At 38.2% G+C, this 20,868-nt stretch overlaps 1 protein-coding gene across 1 annotated transcript in view; it reads left to right on the top strand.

The window, feature by feature from the left end:
* Window positions 1–3,859: 3,859 nt before the first annotated feature.
* The window catches only part of XYLT1 (xylosyltransferase 1), a 1,579,383-nt gene continuing 1,562,374 nt past the window's right edge, over window positions 3,860–20,868 (top strand). The window contains exon 1 of the mRNA XM_044089152.1: window positions 3,860–4,209. Coding sequence (XP_043945087.1) covers window positions 3,940–4,209 — 270 coding nt within the window. The 5' untranslated portion in view covers window positions 3,860–3,939. The remainder of the gene's footprint in view (window positions 4,210–20,868) is intronic.

Here is a 20,868-nt window from a genome sequence, read left to right as displayed (position 1 = left end):
AAGGAAAATTGAAGACAAAAACTGGAGACAATAGTATTGAATAATAATGATTATAAGATTTTTATGAGAATAATAGAAAAGAGATTTGAAACTAAAATGGAAAATATTATGGAAGATCGCGTATATAGTATAAAGGGGAAGGGTTGTCAAGAATTATCAATGATAGAGAAATTGTGGATGATATTATAAACTGAAAAGAAGTAAAAGTCATGATAGGTGGCCTTAATAAGGCATTTGACATAATTGGACATGAAATCTTATCGGTAATAATGAAAGAATGAATGTGAGAAAGTTAGGAAATTATGTATGTTGGCATATAGTGATAACAAATTAAAAAATAGTTGTAAATGTCTGGTTAAGCCAAGATGTACATAAGAAGAGTGGTGTAAAACAGGGATGTCCAATGAGTTGTATACTCTTTGCATTAGTTATGAATGTGATAGCATGTGAAATATATTACAAAATGAAGGAAGCAGGGTATATAACACCTGAATTGTTAAGAATTCCAGTTTGTTACTATATGCAGATGACATTAGAATAATTGCAAAAAAAAAGTCAATAAAAGAAGTAATAATTTGCACAAATGAGTGTCTAGATATGATAGAGAAGGCATTAAATAAACAGAAAAGTAAAGGTCTAGACAATGTAGCAAAGTTCAGGGGTATATAGTTTACAATTAATTATAAGTCTATGTGAAGTATAATGTTTGTGAATAAAAATGTAAGTAAAATTCAATGGAGGAAAAACAATAGAAGAAATAAAGCAAGCATGTCATTTCTGGAGGACATATACATTTTCATTCAAAAAGGCTTATTTGATAAATTCAGTACTGATGGGAAAATAACATACTTAGCAAGTGTATTTATGTTTCTAACAGTATTTGGAAAGGAATTATTGCAGATATTTTTTCATTTATATGTGGTTCTAGATTAAACCTGGTAAAAAAAATAAATAAACGTTTTTTATATAAATAAAGAAGGAGGAAGATTAGGGTTAATTACCCAGTGGTTTATGCTGCTTCATTAAATTTGTGCAAAGTGCTAAAGTGGATAAATGAAAAGGGTGAGAGATTAGCAGTAAAACTGTATAAATATAAGTATGACACATTTTGGGGTATGGTAAAAAACAGTAAAAGAGAAAAAGAGTGTATAATTGAAGAAATTAAATGTTACCAAGAGAAAAACAAAATTTGCAGAAAATAAAAACTGATGATATAGAAAAGGATAGAAAAGTATGGTATAAGAATGTAATGACAAAACATTACTATGTAAAACCATGGGAAAATCTAATAGATTAAAAATTTAAAGCTATAAAAATAAGAAGCAAATAATGTAATCAGAAAGTATGTCAGGGTTTTTTATGGAGACTGGTAATACAGAAATTGCCAGTAAAAGGAAATATGTCATATAAAAATAAAAGTGACAGAATATGTTTACATTGTCAAAAAGAAGTATGGAACATGTGTTTTTGAAATGTAAAAGAGTAAAGAAGTTATGGGGGAAACTATGTAAAGAACATTTTGGAAGATAAAAAAGAAGTTGATAAAATAAACATGGATATGATTAAATATGGATATTATAAGAACAGAAGTAAAAATATGTTAAAAGAATAAATAAAAAAGTTATTGTATGTCATATGGGTTATATGGAATGAAAGAATAAATGAAATTATGTTTAAAGGTAAATGGATTTTAGCAACAATATTAAATGAAATCAGATGGTGGTTACGGAAAAAGGACCATAGGTCTAATAGGGATGAAAACTAGCATGACTGCAAAGCGAGACCTGGCTGCAGCTATTTCCTTCACTCAGTACATGCCTGACGTATCTTTATTTGTGGAGTATGAGCATATGTATTCCTCTGTAAGACAATGCTGCCCCTTTAATGAATTTGTACACTATGGTTTACACTGTGCATTTCTGGTTAAACCCATCCCTTTAAATCAATCCTTTCAACTGCTATCATGTAGGCATAGTGCACAATTTTTTGCACTCATAGCCTTGCTTCTCCTCCATTTATTAATATTCTTCATACACTTAGACCTTAGTAAATGTGTGTGCGTTATTCAGTAGTTGTGCTGATTTAATTTCCAATAAAATAAGAAGTTGCTCCTCCTTCTGACACTCTGCTATGATTTCAAAGCTGAGTGCTATCATTTTTATATAAATATATATTATTTAAATGAGGAAATGAGTTATGCGATTTTCATCATGGTAAGTTTTGCATTTTTTCAGTCTGTAAACAAATTATAAATAGTGTGTGTATGTATGTGTATATCGTTCAACCTATCTGTATAGATATATTGATACATTTAGATATAGATATCTCAGGGGGCTACAGCTTGCAGTGCCACCTTTATTCGCGACATCTCCACCTTTCTAATTTCTTAACTCCAACAAAGCAAACAGAGGACTAAATAAGCGCCCTTGGCTAACCGAAGCGGCCGGACATTAATTTCACATTTAACCATAAGTTTCAACTGTCCCTGTTAGCTCTGCCCCTCTTAATCCCTCCTAAAACTGGTGACTTTTGGAGGAAAGTTGGTGAATTGCACTGAAGAAATAATGACAACAATTAGAATTCTAGCCTTCTTTTATTTAAGAGAATTTATATTAATTCACATTCTCGTATTCTGCCAATGTCTCAAGTTAGTAGTGCTAATATTTTAAAAGTAACCATAATTGTTCCTGACTGTTTTCCTCTGGATTTGTCCTGCTTCGGTTGAAATGTGTTCCTGATTGGTTATATGCATTTAATAATTTGTTTTCCATCACGATGTTAATTAAATAATTACTTGGTTATCCCGAAATATGCAACACGTTCAGTCCTCAAATGTTTTTAAGCTAACAGAAATTAACAATGAAGAGAAATAACATTCGCATTTAACTTTGTATCCTCAGACGAGCTGATACCCCAGGTCGGTCATCCGTTACAGTGCCACACAGCTGTCGCTCATCGTCACCAGTTTAATCAGTTACTTTGCTTTAATAGATACAGCCAAGGAGGAAATTAAACCATATTATACTGTTACAAATACAGCCATTAATTGCGGTTTTTAATGAAGAGGTAGTAGAAAACAACGTGGTGGAGAGGAAAGAAGAGCTGAAGTCTCACGTTGCTGTATAGATGTAGTATGAAATGGTATTTTATCTAATTTATTAACCAGGATAATGAAACATGGGCAGTCATGTTTTTTTTCACAGGCTCATCCCGGGAGCACTGCCTTGCTAATTGCTTAGTTATACAGTTGAGGCAATGGAGATTTGAGGCGGGGTAATCAAACCCCAAACTACACGAAGCAGCTCGTTAACAGTAGTTTAATTCTTTGCACCAACTGCTAGACTGCAAGTCTGCAAATGATGCATTTGTTTAACAGGCTCGTATGTTTCCAAAGAATAGCGCGCGAGGCGTTCTAGAATGGGAGCGTGTCAACCATTGTTACTTGCAACTCACTAACAAACTATAATCAGGACATGCGTTTACTGATAATCGGCAGTTTGACCGGCCAGTGACGACTGCAGTGAATGCAGGGCTAAGTAATACCGTTTGGTAACATTATTATTAACAGCTGCAACCCCCCCCCCCCCACAAAAAAACAGACAAGTGCATCTCTGAGCTTGGGGCAGCTGACCGTTGACACACAGAACATCATTGCTGCGGCTCACATGTTTTCCACAGCTATGTTTCAGCTCACACTTAGTAGGCGATCTCTCTCGCGGCTCAGGTATCTTCCAATTCTACTACTGCCCCCCTCCCTGACTGCCACTATCGTCATGGCGTCCTTAGCCGGCGGCTGTTGCCCTACCCCCTCCTCGCGACGCAATATTTGGGCCCCGCCTTCTCCCCTCCCTCCCCTCTGAAAGCCTCTACACACAGACAGGGAAAAAAGGCAGTGGTGGATCGCTGTGCCCGGCTAACGAGAAGCCGGCTTCGGTGAAGATGGTGTCGGTCTCGTGCGCTCGCAGGTTACCCCGCCGCTCGCATGCGGCGCTAATCGCGGCATTCACCTTGCTGCTCATACAAGCAGTCATCTTATGGAACATCAGCAATCTGGACTCGAGTGAGCAGGAGGATGGTGGTGGTGGGACTGCTGGGGATCACCGGGACAAGAGAGATCTTGGGAGCAGGAGCACCGATCGTCAGCACCGGCTGCAGCAGTATCCTCAGCAGATAAGGAGAGGAGCAGCTGCAGCACACAGCCAAGCTCCGGTACGTGCCTGCTATGCATGCATTTAACAAGCAATGCTTTTATTGCTAATTGTTTAGAACAACACCAGGCAGGAGCAGACACATTAGTCTGTGGGGTGATGCACTTCTCCGGGTCTATGTGGATGTGTCCATCGAGAGTGGAGCAAGGAATCAATACAGATGCACACAAGTGAAGAACTGGTTAATAGGGGGAGAGATGGATGCACCGGGTTGTGTGCTGTGGTAGGAGGTTGTTGGAGCACACTAGTCGAATGTACAGCTCTGTCTTGCAGTCATTTAAAATTTGCACTGGGTGTTAATTTATAGCTGAATCAGGTAGTGTCTAACATGAAAACAATGTATTGTTGTGTGCCTGTATTAAGCACCTGTGTGTTCTCATTTTAGTTTCATGTACTAAGCTGTTCCAAATCACATTAACAGTTATTTGTCAAATATATATCTGATTTTAGAGTCATTCTTGCTGTAGCATTGCATAAAGCCATTTATTCTGGTGTGCTGCTAGAATAAGGTAACTTTATATTATTAAGTTCAGAACAGAGTGGTTTCGGATTGCTTTGCTTCACTAGCAGGCATACAGCTACTATTTTTCCAGTCAACTTTAAATCACATTAACAGCGAAGTTTGATAAGACACTAGGACCTCACTTAAACAGAACTGAGACTCCAGGAAAGGTACTTCTGTGAGGTGGAAAAGTTAATTTCCAGAGTGTTAAGCTCTTGAGATGTTCGCTGGAATAGCCTCACTTGCCAGGGTCCACTTAAAAAAATTATAATGGATCATGTTGAGAGGTTCTAGGTAGATCCACTAATGGGTTTCACATATGGCGTGACAAATGTTTATTTTCTTCCTTGTGAACTACTAGCATTTTATGAAAATTGTAGTAAATACATCTTTTACGCCCTTGTCATACATTTGAAGTATACCTGGTTTTCAGGAACGTCCCTGATTTTGGCTCAAGTTTTAGTTTTGTCCCACTTAACCCCTCCTAAGATTGGTGACTTTGGAAAAGAGATCGTGAATTACACTTAATGACAATAATTGGAATTATTTTACTTCAGACTGCATATTAATTCACGTTCTCTTAATCTGTCAATGTCTTAAATTGATAGATAGTACTAATATTTTTAAAGGTGTCCCCAGTTTGTTTATGGGTTCGTCCCTGATTGGTTGAGAGCCCTGCGCCTTCTTACTACATCAGTCTAGTTCTTTTGACTATCAGCATCTTCCAATTATCTTTTCCCATCTCTGGCCAGCTCCAAGGACAGTCAATCATCCGCTCTCGTATTGCTTTTGGTTCTTTCTCTGACACAACACCATTGAAATATTTGCTAGCAGTGATTAATCGCAATCATTTTAATACACATACACACACCGTAGCTCAGCATTTGAAATAAGTAGCAGCGTGCCCTGTGTTACCTTGTCATGCATGTCTAAGATATGGTGGTGTGTGTGAATGTTAGGGGCACTCTAGTGTTGTGTCACCATGTTGCGTGGCTCGTCGTGTGGTGTGTTCACACAGTTGATAATTGTATACCATTACCATTGTTCGTGGATGCAGTTATAGTCATGTAGACCTATTATCAGCTTATCATTGATTCTGATTAATACTGCTGAACCACACAACGGTGTGGGAGAGGGAGAACCTTTAGTTGTGGGTCTCTACCCAAATTCACGCTCGTGGTCAAAACAATTTGGTACGACCACTTCATCTAACCCCCTTTACGTGCACTTACTAGACCTCCTCAGAATCTTAGAAGGTACCTCACTTGATACACTGTAACAAACAGTGCGTTATACAGACTGGTATTTCCAGGCCACCATCGGTAGTACGAAGGGGAAGGCTGTTGCACGAGATGGTCACCTTATGGAAAGTGCCTCCCCCCCGTTACAGATGACATCAGCACAGCAAGCTTCCTGCTTATGTCTGACTGAAGTGTCAAGCCCATCCCATTAGCCCGTGGGTAAGGGTCCCTGTGCCGTGGGGCTGTTGGTTCTCTCCGGTGCAGGAGACAGGTTGGCCCAGTGTTCTGTGTCCTCTCGTTACTTTTGTGTTTGTGTTGAGCTGCCCTCCATAGTCTGTACTTGTACTGCAGGCGTATCATTCAGCCACGATTTGTTAGCCTCTTGACAGTTTTTCAAACCCGCTCAGTGGAAAAAGACATGATGGTTGGTGACATATACTTGTAAAACTGTAGCACCTATATTTTTCTGTTTGAATTTCTAAATTAATTATTTGTTGCTAGTCCTAAGGTAGACTTTGTAGCAGTTATTTATTGCGTCTGTTCTTCCCTCTTTCAGACCCTTTTTTTATAACCATCTCATAACTCGATTCCTTGTATGAAAAATTAAGCAAAGCGAGTCATTTGCTGTATGTCTGGTTTATTCAGAAATGGCAAAACAAAGATGATTGCTGAAGCAAACAGTTGTACAATGAAACTAAAAGCACATTTTAGGCTGAAAACAATAATGCCAAATACTTAAGACTTCTGATAGTTGCAAAGAAAGTGACCCCCCACCTCGAAAGTCTTTGTGTGTATACATTGTCTGAAACGCAGGCTAAAGTTATGTCTTTATACCCGATTGTTGTGTTTTAAGCAATATATGTATCATGTAAGTAAGTACTAGGGTAGCTGTCATTGCTGGCCATTTTAACCTTATTAGCACATTTTCCCTTCGCAGGGGAGACTTAAACCTTGCACTTTCTGCCCATGGGGTAAACAGCCTCAGCCATTTCTTCAGATGTGCCAAGTTCAGCCACAACTTTGTGCTCTGACCTCTTGGTAATACTGTCAAAATATTTATTTCTTAACAGGTAATTTATCACTTTGCTTCTTGTGCTTAAATTTGTTTCCCTACCTATATATTCTGGTGAATCTGAGTCTTACTTTTTGCTATGTCTGTAATTATTAATGCACTTTTACGGCCCTGTTTATATTGTTTGCCATGAATAGGCTGGTTTAAAATGAAACAATATGTTTATTTTTCACACTTCTAAGCATATGAAAGCTGATATGTTTAACATTGTTAAAATATTTCTGATTTTTTTATTACTGAGGATCGCTTGTCTGTGATGAATAAAGGCTTATTGCTTTGGAACACTACCTGGGTTATATGATTTGTGGAAATTATTGTGACTGAGCTTACCTACGAAGTTAGACAGCTAGTTTCTCTGTTTTTATTAGTAATAGACCTTTACTGCTATCCTGTCATGTGACTTTAATATGGTTACAGTTTTAATTATTTTCCTTGCCGTCCTGTAGGGGGTGCTCTTGTTTGAGTGTGTTCCAAATCCTTTTCCTAGGTAAATTAAAAGGTGCTGGCCTCCTACTGACCTTGAGCACTGCTGTTATGTTAAGTCCACTATTTTGGGATTACCGTTTGAAGTTGTGTTTAGATTGTCTTCCAACAGTTGATGGTTAATCCTATTTTGAAAGGCATTGGTTTAGAAAGTATTATGTGTTTGTAATGTGGGCCATATAAAATGTCAGAACTACCTGGCATGCATACTGTGTGTGGGGAAAGTGTTTACATTATTTTTAATTCACTTCTTTGAAGTGCTTTTGTATATATGTTTCGTTTTCCTTCTGACCGTTTGCTGTGGGTGGGGGGCTGCTTTCTTCTATGTTTCACAGAGTAAGTTAGCACAAAGGAAGTTTACACATAGATGAAAAATGTTCTTTCTGTTTACTTTATAAGTTGTAAGAGACATTATTGAAAGCAAATGTTGAAATATGACAGTGAAAGTGGTCCGAAGCAGACTGCAATGTGTCAGTGAAAAAATGGTGATTTTTTTACTTCTGATACTTTTATGAAATGTTGACGTCTCTGTGAATCAAATCACACATAACAAGAGATATGCACATTAGACAATAATGAAAATAAAGCGATCATTTCCATAAGTACATATACTGTCAGAAAAGTGTTTAATGTAAAAATATTTTCCATACAAATGACTAGATCATAGTGGTTACTTCATTATTTCTTTTTCATTCTCTACGTGAATATACATATTTGATCTTTAAATTTTGTTTACTGTGCTAAGTAACTTGTGTCTTATATAATTTATTTACTTGTCTGTTAATGCTATGTTCAAGTGGCTGACCCAAGGAAAGCAAGGTCCACAATGTACATACACTGAAGCATTTAGTTAAAAAATAAATAAGTAACACAAAAGATGAAAAGTATAGCCCTACATTAGATAAAGTCATATGTGAGAACAGAGGAGAGTTTTATACTTCAATTGTCTCCATCGTCAGTGGTAAAGCACCCTGAATAAGTTATGATGAATGCTGGCTTCTACTTTAACTGCAAATTAGATCCCAGATTACAGTTATTTTATTATGTGAGGCTATACATAAATTGAATACTAACCTAAAAATATGACAGATAATGTATGTTGCTGCCTTTTTCAGTCTGTTTTCAGAGATGTTGGTTAATGCGCTATGCATTTTTGTAAATAATCACATCTGAAACTGAGAGAGAGTACATTGTAGTATTCACAGAAAGTTAATAAAGCTGGTATATTCACTTGAAAAAACATCATTGTTTAGACTAGCATATTCTGGTTTATAATGTATCAAACAAGTCTTTATGTCTTAAGGAAACACCAAAGTAAGAGATTAGCAGTATTTTGAGGGAAAAAAAAGTCAAAGGAGATGAGTGCCAATGGAATGCAAACAGGAATCTATTCTTGCTTGTCCTGAATAATCTGCCTGCGAACTGCCAACTTGGCAGAAGAGAGAATAGAAGGTTTACATCATATCCTCCCAAAGCTGAAAATGTGCAGTGGTTTAACAGATAGCAATCTGCAATGACAGAGCTCTCTTCAGGCAATGCTACAATGTGTTTGTTTATTTATTTATGTATGTATGTAGCAAGTAGGAGGAGAGGACCATTGGGCCTCTGCTTCAGTCACAATCTATTTCCAAAAACAGAACTGTGAATAAAAAAAAAATACATTATAGTCCAGTAATGTACATGGAGCAGTAAAAGGCAAGACTTTTCTTAGCTGTATACCAAAAAAATACCTGCACTGCTCCAGACAGTATATGTTGTAAGAAATGTAGTACTGCAAAATAAAGCAAAGTATGTGAGAAATTGCAGATGGTTGTGTGACAAATTCAGAGCAATTGTGTTTACTTGGTTGCATTACATTTAAGTAATGTTACTGCATTCCAGTTAGTTTCATAATATTAACTGTCTCTTGCCAGCTTGTAACCATGTGTACCATATATATATATATATATATATGTATGCACACACATACACATGTATTTACACACACACGTATATGACACACACATATGTATGTATGTGTGTGTGGATGCACGGCATTAAACTGAACATACAATTAACAGGGACACATTTATTGAACTCAAAGTATAGAATTCTGATCCATCAAAACTAGAGGGAAATCCAGGTAAAATACAGGGCCACATTTTCCCCATAATGCAGAGTTGCATTTCATAAGCATGATGTCCTCAAGAAATACTTTTATTATTCATTTATTTTCTGAATTCACTCTGTCACTTTTGAAAGCCTTTGTAGAATGGAGGTCAGACCACTGCTGAGATGTAGTGTCCAGTAAAGCAGCATGATCAGTCTTGACATCCAGCATTGTGATTATTCTGAACTCCTTGATCATGACATTACTGTTATGTAGTAATTAGTGACTGTTGTGACACTCACGGGCGATATCATTGTTAGTGTCATCATTATTGTAATGGCTTTGTGTGCTACTTTTAGATTTGGTTCTTGTCGGGATTTGAGCGTGATGACACATTCCTCACAAGAATTTCTATGCTTTATGTCCTCTAGAACTAAGAAAAAAAGCAAGCATATGCACTTGAAAAAGTGGCATTTGTATGGAATGTTAGCTGCATGTTGGGATGTGTGGGATAAAATGCCTAATTTTATTGGCCCTTTAAATTGACACAAAAGTTGATATTTTATACTGTTTATAGAGTGTCAAAGAATTAAAAAAAAAGTGATCCTTAATTTCATTTGGCCTCTAGTAGCTGACTGGGAGATACTTCAGTGTACAATGACTGGATTTTGTTGATGAGGTAGTATAAAAAGGCTATTCATCCTACTGGATATTGTTGACCATTATATATGCTATTCCAATTACAACTGAAGTAATTTTTGTATGGAGTCGCAACACGTAGAGGTGGTTGGGTGGAAAAAATGATTACAGTAGATAAGAGTACATCCTGAATATTCATTGTGCATTGAAATGCCATTGTTGCATTGCAAGGAGTTGTAATACAGGCAGGCTAAACTACTGATGAAAACAGCTGACACCATTAATGCAGCATTTTACACTGGCTGCACAACAGGACTCGGAGTTTGGCAAGCAGGTGCTGGTGCCTTCTGCGTTATCCTAGAAGAGAGGTGCAAACAACTCTATGTCTTCACTCTTCTCATTTGGGGGTGGGGGGGCTGCTCACCATCCTGGTTTGGGTAGGGAGCTAGGAAACCTATGCTGGAGGTAGACTCCTTGACAGAGTTTAGGATGTGTGCGCCCCATTAGGATTTTGAGGGATTTACATGCAGTGTCGTCTGGGCATGTGTGAAAGTGTGAAGGCCTTATGATGTGCACTGCTTAATGCAGACTAAGTTCCACAAAGTATTAGGTGGTAAACACATTCAGAACATTCTAGTACTTCACAACAGGAAATGGAAGTAAGATTTCTCACACAATCGCTTTAGAGACTGTTGAAACAGCAAAAATAAACTGCAGATGATGAACATTGATAAATGTAAGTGATGGAACCATTGATGTTACTGAGTGGTAATGAGGAAATAGCGGTACAAATATTTCCCTGTAAAACACAACTAAACAGATTATGCTGTTAACATTCAACAAGGCTTAGTTAAATGGGTGCACATGTAATAGCTTACATGTTATGTTTAATTGTATGCTACTTTTCATAGAAGTCACAACATTTAAAAATACATAGACTGGGTTCAGTGGTGCAGAGGGATAAAGCTCTGATGTCCATGGCAGGGGGTACTAGAGGGACTGAGTGATGGAGGATATGAGTGAGTCATCAATGATGGCCTCACCCATCCTTTAGGGAGGGAGTCACCTTGACTGACTAGTGGCGACACTTGCAGTAATGCAGTTGTGTCCCCACATCATAAAGAGGCTATTATGCTTGTTCTGCAAGTGGTGTGCCACTTGGTCAGGAAGTTGCGCATGCATGCATCTCCAGAGGCAGCTACAGAGAGATTAGAAGAAGCACACGTGCATCTCTCAAGGCAGCTACAGAGAGGTTAAAAGAAGCATGAACGCATCTCCAGAGGCAGCTACAGAGAGGTTAGAAGAAGTACACATGCATCTCCAGAGGCAAATACAGAAGAGCTCACAAGAAGCACACCTACATCATTAGAGGGAGCTACAGCAGAGCTCACAAGAAGCATGCATGCATCTCCACAGGCAGCTACAGAGAGATCAGAAGAAGCATGCATGCACTTCCCAAAAAAAACCCTACAAATGGGTCAAAAGAAGCAGACATGCATCTCCCGAAGCAGCTACAGAGAGGTCAGAAGAAGCACACATGCATCTCCAGATGCAGCTACAGGGAGTTCAGAAGAAGCATGCGTGCATCTCCAGAGGCAGCTACAGTACAGCTGACAAGGCTACTACAGGGTTCGGGACTTGACAGTGAGCAGGATATTCAAACAGGCCCACTCCTTAAAAAATCTGACTCTTCAGGATGTAGAGGCCATATTCCTTAGGAAAACAGTTTGCTGTAAAAATTCATACTGGCAGAATGATGAAATTATAAGCTTTAATCCGCTGACAGCATCTAATTATTTACTTGTGTTATTACACACACAAATACAGTTAAGTTTAATTGCTGCAGTTTAATTTATGATTGTAATTTAATTGGCAGATAAGGTATCATAGTTTGCTTTGAACTGCTCTCATGAGAAGTAAATGTTGGTTCTTGGATTTTTACTCAAAAACAACCCTGATTTGAAATGTACGCGATCGGTCTGCTTTATCTTTTGCTTTTCTCTTGCTGACGCTGCCATTAGTGCGCATGCCTGGAAACATTCCATATTGTTCACTGTTCATAACGTTGAGCATCTTTAATGCTGGCAGGAGGGATTGAATAAGTGACCTGATCACTTCTGCTGTCATTACTGTATGGGGGTCATGGAACAACTGGGAGGGAGAATCTCAGAGGTGGTATACTTATTTAATGCTTTTGTTTACTGGGAAAGTCTGACTGGGCATGGGTCCCATTTTTAGCAGAGGCCTGGGGAGAAATATTTCATTTTGCAGAATGAGTAAAAGGCAGTTATACAAAATGTACATACATGGACTGGTAACGATATGACAGAGGTGGTTACAACTTATGAGGGAGTATTAAGGAAGTCCAGGTTAAATGGAAGTAGAGGTAGTAGTGGAGACGGGTAGATGACATTCAGATACTTACAGATTGTGAAGAAGTAACTGTATTATGGCCAGTTACATAAGAGTGGTGACAGTAAGGGTTCGGAGGTTATATAGGAACATCAGATGTACCAAGCTGGTGACTAGGTAGGTAGGACTTCAGTTGAGTTTTAAATGGTTTTAGGGAGTGTATATATAATTAGCAGGGGGTGTTGGAGTTCCAAGATGGCTTGCTCCCTGCAAAAAACATGTCTTTTTTGTTTTGTTTTCTTTGTTTTGACATTTGATCTTTTTGGGACTGATATTTTGGTGTTCACTTAGGTGGTTCTATTCTATAAAGTACGTCTGTACATATTGTATGTACATACACACACACACACACACACACACACACACACACACACACACACACACTCACACTCTGCTTATTTTGTTCTGTAAATGGCTGATGGCGACTCGTATACTGCCATGATTTTGTTTTTAGTCTCTGCTTTTTTTCTTCTTCAGTACACTTAGTGTCCTGATGATATGACAAGGTCTAGGTACCAAAACTGCAGTTCCTTGATAGCGCAATTTAATTATGGTGGTGGAGCGATGAATCTCTACTTTCTAAGGCTGTCTCTGCTTAGGTGTTAGGCTTTTAAGTGGCACAATAATGACTGACAGTCTAATGTGAGATCATTAATTTGTGATTCCCATGTTATGTAATTAAAGACTGAGATTGTTACATCTCAGAGGTTTCTCCAGTCTTGCACTTAAACTGTGATCTTAGGCTTAGTATGTTGAGGTAATGGGACTATGTTAAAAGAGCCTTCCCATGTTCAGGATGCAGGAGGCAAGGCTACCTTGCAAAAATGATTTTTTTATTGATTTTATTACTTTCAAAAATGATTTAAAAAGAAATTGACACTATCTCCAAAGACAGTCCCCATGACTAGTACATTACACTTATGTTATCAACATTCATAAGTCGGATCATATAAGGGGATAGTGTCAATTTCTTTTTAAATGGACATACTATGATTTGTTTTAAATTTAAGATGCTCTAATGCCTTTTACAGTTTCATGTTGCACTTAATTCAGATGCTTCATATGGAAGAATGTTTTATATGGTTTTGTTTTGCCTGCAGTTTGTGAAATCCTATTTGCATGTCTCACCACCCCCACACTCATTGCTGTGGTGTGAATTTGTCATTCTCTTATTTAGCAAACCTTGTCATTTTTCACTCACCTTTAGCCAAGAGATAACACATCTTGTACCCATCTGGTTTTGTCAACTTTCTAGTGGCTATTTAAGATATGTCATGGAAGCTGAGATAATTTCTGGGCAAAATATGATTCGATTTAGAAAAAAAAATGTGATACTATCTAGTTATCCATTGCTTGTAGCAGAAAAAAGAAAATTTAGTCGTAACCAGTTCTTTGTTTCCATCTACCTGAAAAAGTAATATTTTAAGGGTGAAAAAAGCTCTCTTATATGGTAAAGTCATAGGATACTGGAGATGTTTTTTAAGATCTTGAAGTTCCTGTTTTTTTTTCCAGTTTACTACAAAATGGCAGTATTCCAGGTTGTTATGAATTTAATTGGATGGCCTGCATGGTATGTTAAAACTGCATGATGCATACAGTGTTGTGATATATATCCTGACGACAGTGGACTGTGTCGTGATATATATCCTAACAGTGTTGTGATATATATCCTGACAAGTACTGCTTGAGTCTCCAAACCTTTGCAGTCTCTACCTACAGCAGTCTGTTGGTCTTTTCGTCTGTATGAGGGCTTCACATATACTTCCTGGGCAAATGGCTAACCTGACACCAAAGTGATTAAGAATGTTATATCCCAGTTTTCTAAACAATTTATTAGTACCTTTAAAATGATATAAAATGCATTTCTAGCTAATGACGATACTGCCTGACTATACCCCTGACTGCTGCCAAGACTCAGAGCTGGTGGATATTAGTTAGTTTTACCTCAGCACAGGCAACTCAGACAGACTACTAAGAAAGAGTACCAAAAGAGAGGTATTCATTGTCACACAATAGCAGTAAAATACTTGTATACACATCCATCCATCCGTCCATCCACAACTCATTTTCCATTTTTAGCACATCAGGTCAGGGTGTGTCTTTAACAGTGAGCCAGTGTTCACAATGGGTAGCTAGGCTAGCCCTGTAGCAGCTGTTTTCCATACCATACACTTGAATGCACACTCACACCTATGGACAATTTAGAGTGCCCAGTCCACCTACTGTATGTCTTTGGAATGTGGGTAAAAAACAGAGCACTCAGGGGATTCTCATGCAGACACAGGAAGAACATGTAAACTCCACACAGAGGGCATCCTAGCTGAGAATTTAACTTGGGAATCCCTTGCTGTGAGATGACAGTTCTATCTGCCGTGCCACAGTGGTGTGCATGTGTGTGTGTGTGTGTGTGTGTGTGTGTGTGTGTGTGTATAATGTACATGTTGTGTGTGTGTGTGTGTGTGTGTGTGTGTCTATATATAATGTACATATATGGTGCAGTTTACAGCACTATTATGTACTATTATTTAAAACACTGTGGACTTTGGAGCTTTTAAGGGCACTATTTATGTTTTATTTTACATTTGTTGTATTGGGTACTGTCTGACTGGGCCATGATCCCATTTTCAGCAGAGATCCAGGTAGAAAAGCTCCAAAAATACATTACAAATGATTTTCAGAGACATGATGGAAAAGCAAAGCATTACTTATATAGTTAAGGATACGCCCAATAATAATTTAGAGAGACATGATGAAAACACCAAGGATTACTTACACAGGTGAAGATACACCCTAAGCAATATTTTTATTGCAAAAGATTAGTATATAGTAATCAAAAGGTGTAACACTTGTAGAGAATTTTTTTTATTTAAACAGTTTTGAGCACAATAGGAGCCAGTAATCTCATAGGATAGAGTTTGTGCTAGTGATGTAGTGATGCAAGGTAGCCTACTGAGAGAAGAGAAGAGGCAAGTGAAGAGAGAAGTGAGATTAGTCTGGAGATGTGCAGGAACATAGCCATTGTTTAGAGAAATATTCCTTTAGTAGTTGTTTAAAATTGTAAGTATCAGGATTAGTTAAAGAATGCTGTGGAAGAGAGTTCCTGGCTTTAGCTATTTTAAAGGAATATAATGAGTCTCCATGATAATTGAGAGATTTAGTTGTATTAAGCATTAATTTGTCAGATGATCTAAGAAACCTTAGATTTGCATATGGTTGGATAAGGTCAGAGAGAGTGGGGCAATAGTCAGGTCTGTAGATGACTCTATACTTATTAGCTGGTTGAGAGATAGTAAGTTGGGTAGTTCGATCCAGTTAAGATGCAGAAGAGCGGAGCAGTGATGTGATTTATGGGGTAAGTTTAAGGAGGATTTGGCTGTTTTGTTACAAGTTTTGAGGTTGTGCAAATCTGATTTTTCATAGGTTGGTAAAGATATGGGAAGAGTAAAGTAGACTGGATAGGAGCTGGGATCTAGGTTTTGATATTCTGGCATAGTTAGTTAGATAGGGTTTTGCCCTGTAGAGTGCATCAAGTTTTATATGGACTATTTTAATTGTTAGTGCTATATATTTGTTTATTTATTTATTTTATTTTACATTTGTTAACTGGGATAGTCCACTGGACACAAGTCCATTTTCAGTGGAGGCCTGGGAAAAAAACCTCCAAACACAACAATAACGTAATATAAAGTAATACAAAGTTTGCAAAGAAAATTTATATTCAAAATGCAGTGAATTCTAAATCAAGTAGTATGAATAGACATAGTAGATTAAATTAGTAAAACAGTAATAATACAATAGTACTAGATTCTTTATTCTACAAAAAAAAATTCAACTTCATGTTTGGGGAGACGTATATAAAACCTCAGCTTCATAAAGATTATTAGTGTCTAGATCAGAACATAAGTACATTTTTATTATATTGTATGTTTATATTTAATCTTAGAACCTAGACCTATCCATATATCTTGACGCGTGAGAAAAGAATGGTGGAGGTCTAACACTGAGGAGGGTCTATCCTGGTGTAGTGCAAGAGCGTAGCCAGTTATTAATGAGATGCATTTTTAATGATTTGTTTTAAACTGTGTGAATGAAGCGATAGTGGGTATGTGACTGGGTAGAGTGTTCAGATTTTAGATACATAATTAGAGAAGAGGGAATCCCCTTCCCCTGCTGTATTATTAGACTTAGTTACTGTGAGAATAACTTTGTTACTGGAGCGACGAGTCCTGTTATTGGTGTGGAGGTGAAGTAGGTTTTGTAATGCAGTTTTCTGCTTGATACAGAATTTTATGGGCTAGAGAGTTGATTATAATGCAAACGTTGAGGAAGTTCCAGCCAGTTGAGCTGCTTCAAGGATGATTAGTGGTGAGATCTAAATGGGGAGTCGGTTGTAGCAGGAGTCGAGCTTAGCTAGGCCTGCTTTTCTAAGGTTGGTAAAAATAGGTGAGGCATAGAGCAGGGTCGAAATAAGGTGTGTGTGGGCTATTTTATTTATTTTACATTTGTTGACCGGGATGGTCCAACTGGATATATGCCCATTTTCAGCAGAGGCCCGGGGAGAAAGGCTCTAAGCCAAAACATTAATACACATTAAAAAAGAACATTAAAAAACAGAGATACAGATTTAGCTCAGAGAAAAATAATAATAGCATTAGCATATTTTTACAGTAACCACAATAAGCAATTAATTACAAATAGAGGGTGTTCAACTGGGGATGAATGCAGAAAAGTAAGTTTAAGAAAGATTTTATACAGGATAAATGAAAGTACTAGAAGCAAGTAGCAGCTAGTCAGGGTTAGTACAGGGGCAGAGCCAGTGAGTTATGAGGTGAGTTTTGAGTTGGGATTTGAAACGGGGAAGAGAAGAGATAGCAGTGAGGTTGGCAGGGAGGGAGTTCCAGGCTTTTCATATTGAGTTAGAGAACAATGAGTCACCTGCCAAGTTGTTGGATTTACAGGTTGATATAAGAAGTTTGTTAGAAGAACGTAGACTTTTGAGGTTGCAATAAGGAGTAATAAGGGTAGTAAGTATAGGGGTGTTGGTAGGTTTGTAGACGATTTTATGGGTTAAGGAGAGCTGGTGAAATAAGATCAGATTTTGCAGCTCAAGCCATCCCAATTGTTTTAAGTTTAAGCAGTGGTGAGTTCTAAAGGTAGAGCCAGAGCCAAATCTGGCAATGTTGTTGTAGGCGACAGCCAGTTTGGTGAGGCGAGTTTTGGACAAATATGTGTAAATAGGGGAGGCGTAAATGAGGCTAGAAATCAGATGGGAATGGGCAATGGTAGATCTGGCAAGAGGTGTAAGAAATGGTTTAATTCTAAACACGGAGTCTAGTTTTCTGTTAACTGATTTTATAGTGTTGTTAATGTGAGAATCAAAGCATAGGTTGTTGTCTATCTCTACTCCGAGGAACCTGGTGGAAGGGTCAGGTGATATGCTGGTGCCATTACTAGACAAGACAGAGAAGTCGAGTGGTGGGGCTTTATGGCTGGGGGAGAAAAGTAACAGTTTGGTTTTCTTTGTGTTTAAGATTAAGCATCATTTTAGCAACCATGTTTCAACATTTTGGAAAGTCTGTTGGGTGATAGAGCGCAGTCTGGATGGGGTTGAGGTGGAAAAAATCAAAGTAGAATCATCTGCATGTTGTACACAGGTAGCAGAGGGAATACTGGTATGAAGATCATTAATAAAGATAGAGAACAGAAGGGAGCCAAGTATTGAACCTTGGGGGACTCCAAGGGTAATGGGAAGGAGGTTGGATAAGTTGTTTTGCCAATGCACTGCCTGTTGTCTGTTATGAAGATATGATTCAAACCACTTTATAGTACTAGGGTCGATTGCAAAAGTTTTAAGTAAGTTTATCAGTATATGGTGATTAACCATATCAAAGGCTTTGGATAGGTTAATAAAGAGAGCAGAGGTGACTATGTTATTATTCTGGTTTTTGTTGATGCAGTCAGTAAAGGAAAGGAGGGCTGAAGTGGTGCTATGGAAAGGCCTGAAGCCAAGTTGACAGTTGGCTAGTAGGTTGTAATTTAACAGGTGTTTAAGAAGTTGTTTTTGGACGCATTTTTCCATGATTTTAGCTAGAGGGGAGAGTAAGGCTATGGGACGGTAGTTAGAGAGTTCTGTTGAGATCCCACCTTTATGCAGGGGAATGATATGTCAGATTTTCCAGATTGAAGGAATGTAGCTTTCAACAAAGGTTTTGTTAATCAGAATGGAAATGGGATAGGCTGATGGTTTGGCTGCAATTTTTAGATACTGAGCAGGAAGAAGGTCAGCAGAAGGAGAGGAGGTTTTAAGCTTGTGGAGAAGAGAACAGATAAGTGATGTCGGTATTGGTTAAAGTTGAAAAGTGGGAATAGAAGTGTAAGAGGAGGAGGACTGAGAGGAGATAGTGGGAGCTAGTTCATTAGCTAGAGGCTGGACAGTTTCAGAAAAGAAGGTATTGAAGGAATCAGCAGTTTGTTTTGGGTTGTTTTTGGAAGTGTCTGAGGGGCACGGGGTGTCAGCGTGACCAGGCTTTAAGAGAGTATTTATTCCTGCCCAGAACTTTTGTGGATTTTGTTGGTTAGCTTGTTGTAAATGGTAGAAATATTTTCTTTTATCTAGAAGTACAGTTTTTTTAGTGGAGTTTCTTATTTGACGAAAGTTAAGTTGGTCGGAATGATCTTTAGTGCTATGAAATTTTCTCCAGAGTTTATTTTTCAGGATAATTTTATGCCTTGTATCTTTTCATAGCCAGGGGGCAGGTTTTGAGCTAATTCTGATAGATCTTAAGGGAGCATAAGAGTCTAGAAAAGAAAGGAACTTTGAGTTGAAGTATGCCACAGCATCATCCAGTGGTAGTTATTTGAGAGGAGACCAAATGCAAGCTTTGAGTTCTGTTAGGAAGCTTTCAGGATTAAAGCTTTTATTTGCTCTGACCATTTTGTGTTTAGTTAGGTTGGGGGTTGCACTTTTATGTCTGATTAAGTAAGTGCATGGTCACTTAAGTCATCAAGTAGTGCCCCTACTGTATAAGTATGGTGGTGACTTTATGAGAATCCAGTCCAGTATGCTTTCTTTGTTGTTAGTTTTGCTAGTTCTGGTAGGGGTTTGAATGGTTTGTGAAAAACCGTGAAGATTTAAGAGGGTGGGAGGGTCTACTGAGGTACAGGTTTTCCAGTCTGTACATCGCCCAGTACTATGGTTTCTTGTGAGAATTGAATGGAAAGACAGCTACGGATCTCTTCTAGGGAACTGATATTATTTCCAGTGGGAAGATAGGTGCATATTAAATAGATGGATTTGTGTGTGTTAAGCTGCAGTTTGGTGATAAGGATTTCGGCATTACTTATTGTGTGAGGTTTTTCATGTGTGACAGTAATTTGCATACCTGTTTTGTAAAGAATTGCTATCCCTCCACCCTTTTTGGCTTTGTGGTCTAGTCTGTAGATGTTGTAGCCAGGGGGAGTGATCTCAATGTCTAGGGTTGCTGGTTTGAGCCAGGTTTCAGACAGGCAAAGGGTGTCAAAAGAGTGGATGTCTAGCATTGCATGGAGGTGGACAATTTTATTATTAATGCTGCAGATGTTTAGGTGAGCTATAGAGAGAGTTGGGGGGTTTAGAGGGTAAGTTAGAGCATGAGGGAGAGGGACAGAGGGGGTTTAGAGTAAGAGTGTTTGGGCCAGTGTTGGGATGAATGTTACCTGCTAGAAGGGAGAGAAGTAATCTTTTTATTAGATCTGAGGGTTTGGTCAGGAAGTGTAAGGATTTTCTGTTAACTTGATTAGTGTAGAAAATGTGGAACTTTCTGTGAAATTTTGCAAGATGGTAGCTGGGTGAAGAAATGTTTGAGAATGATTGGAATGTGTTTTGAGAAGGTGAGCTAGTATGTTGACTGAAGGAGTGTGGTTCTTTAAGGCTAAGATGTTCATATGAGGTTAGAAGGTAGGGTAGCATAAGAGAAGGAAAGAGTGAGAGAAGGAAGATATGTTTTGAATAAGATGAGATTAGTAGAGGAGGCATAGTGATAGGGAGGTATATGAAAGAAAAGTAGGGAATTAGAAATGAAAAAGCAGACAGGAAGAGAAGAAGGAGGTTGTGGTTGTAATGATGCAAGTGAATAGGTATTGGATGAAACAGAGGGGAGGAGGTAAAGTGTGATTGGCATATTAGAGAGGTGGGTGTGGTTAGGGAAGTATAAGGTTAGGTGTACTGGGGTGGGTGGGAATTG

This window comes from Protopterus annectens, chromosome 12.part0 (genome assembly GCF_019279795.1).
Source record: "Protopterus annectens isolate FY-2018-M chromosome 12.part0, PAN1.0, whole genome shotgun sequence".
Taxonomy (NCBI): Eukaryota; Metazoa; Chordata; order Ceratodontiformes; family Protopteridae; genus Protopterus; species Protopterus annectens.
This window is presented reverse-complemented; position numbering and strand designations above follow the sequence as displayed.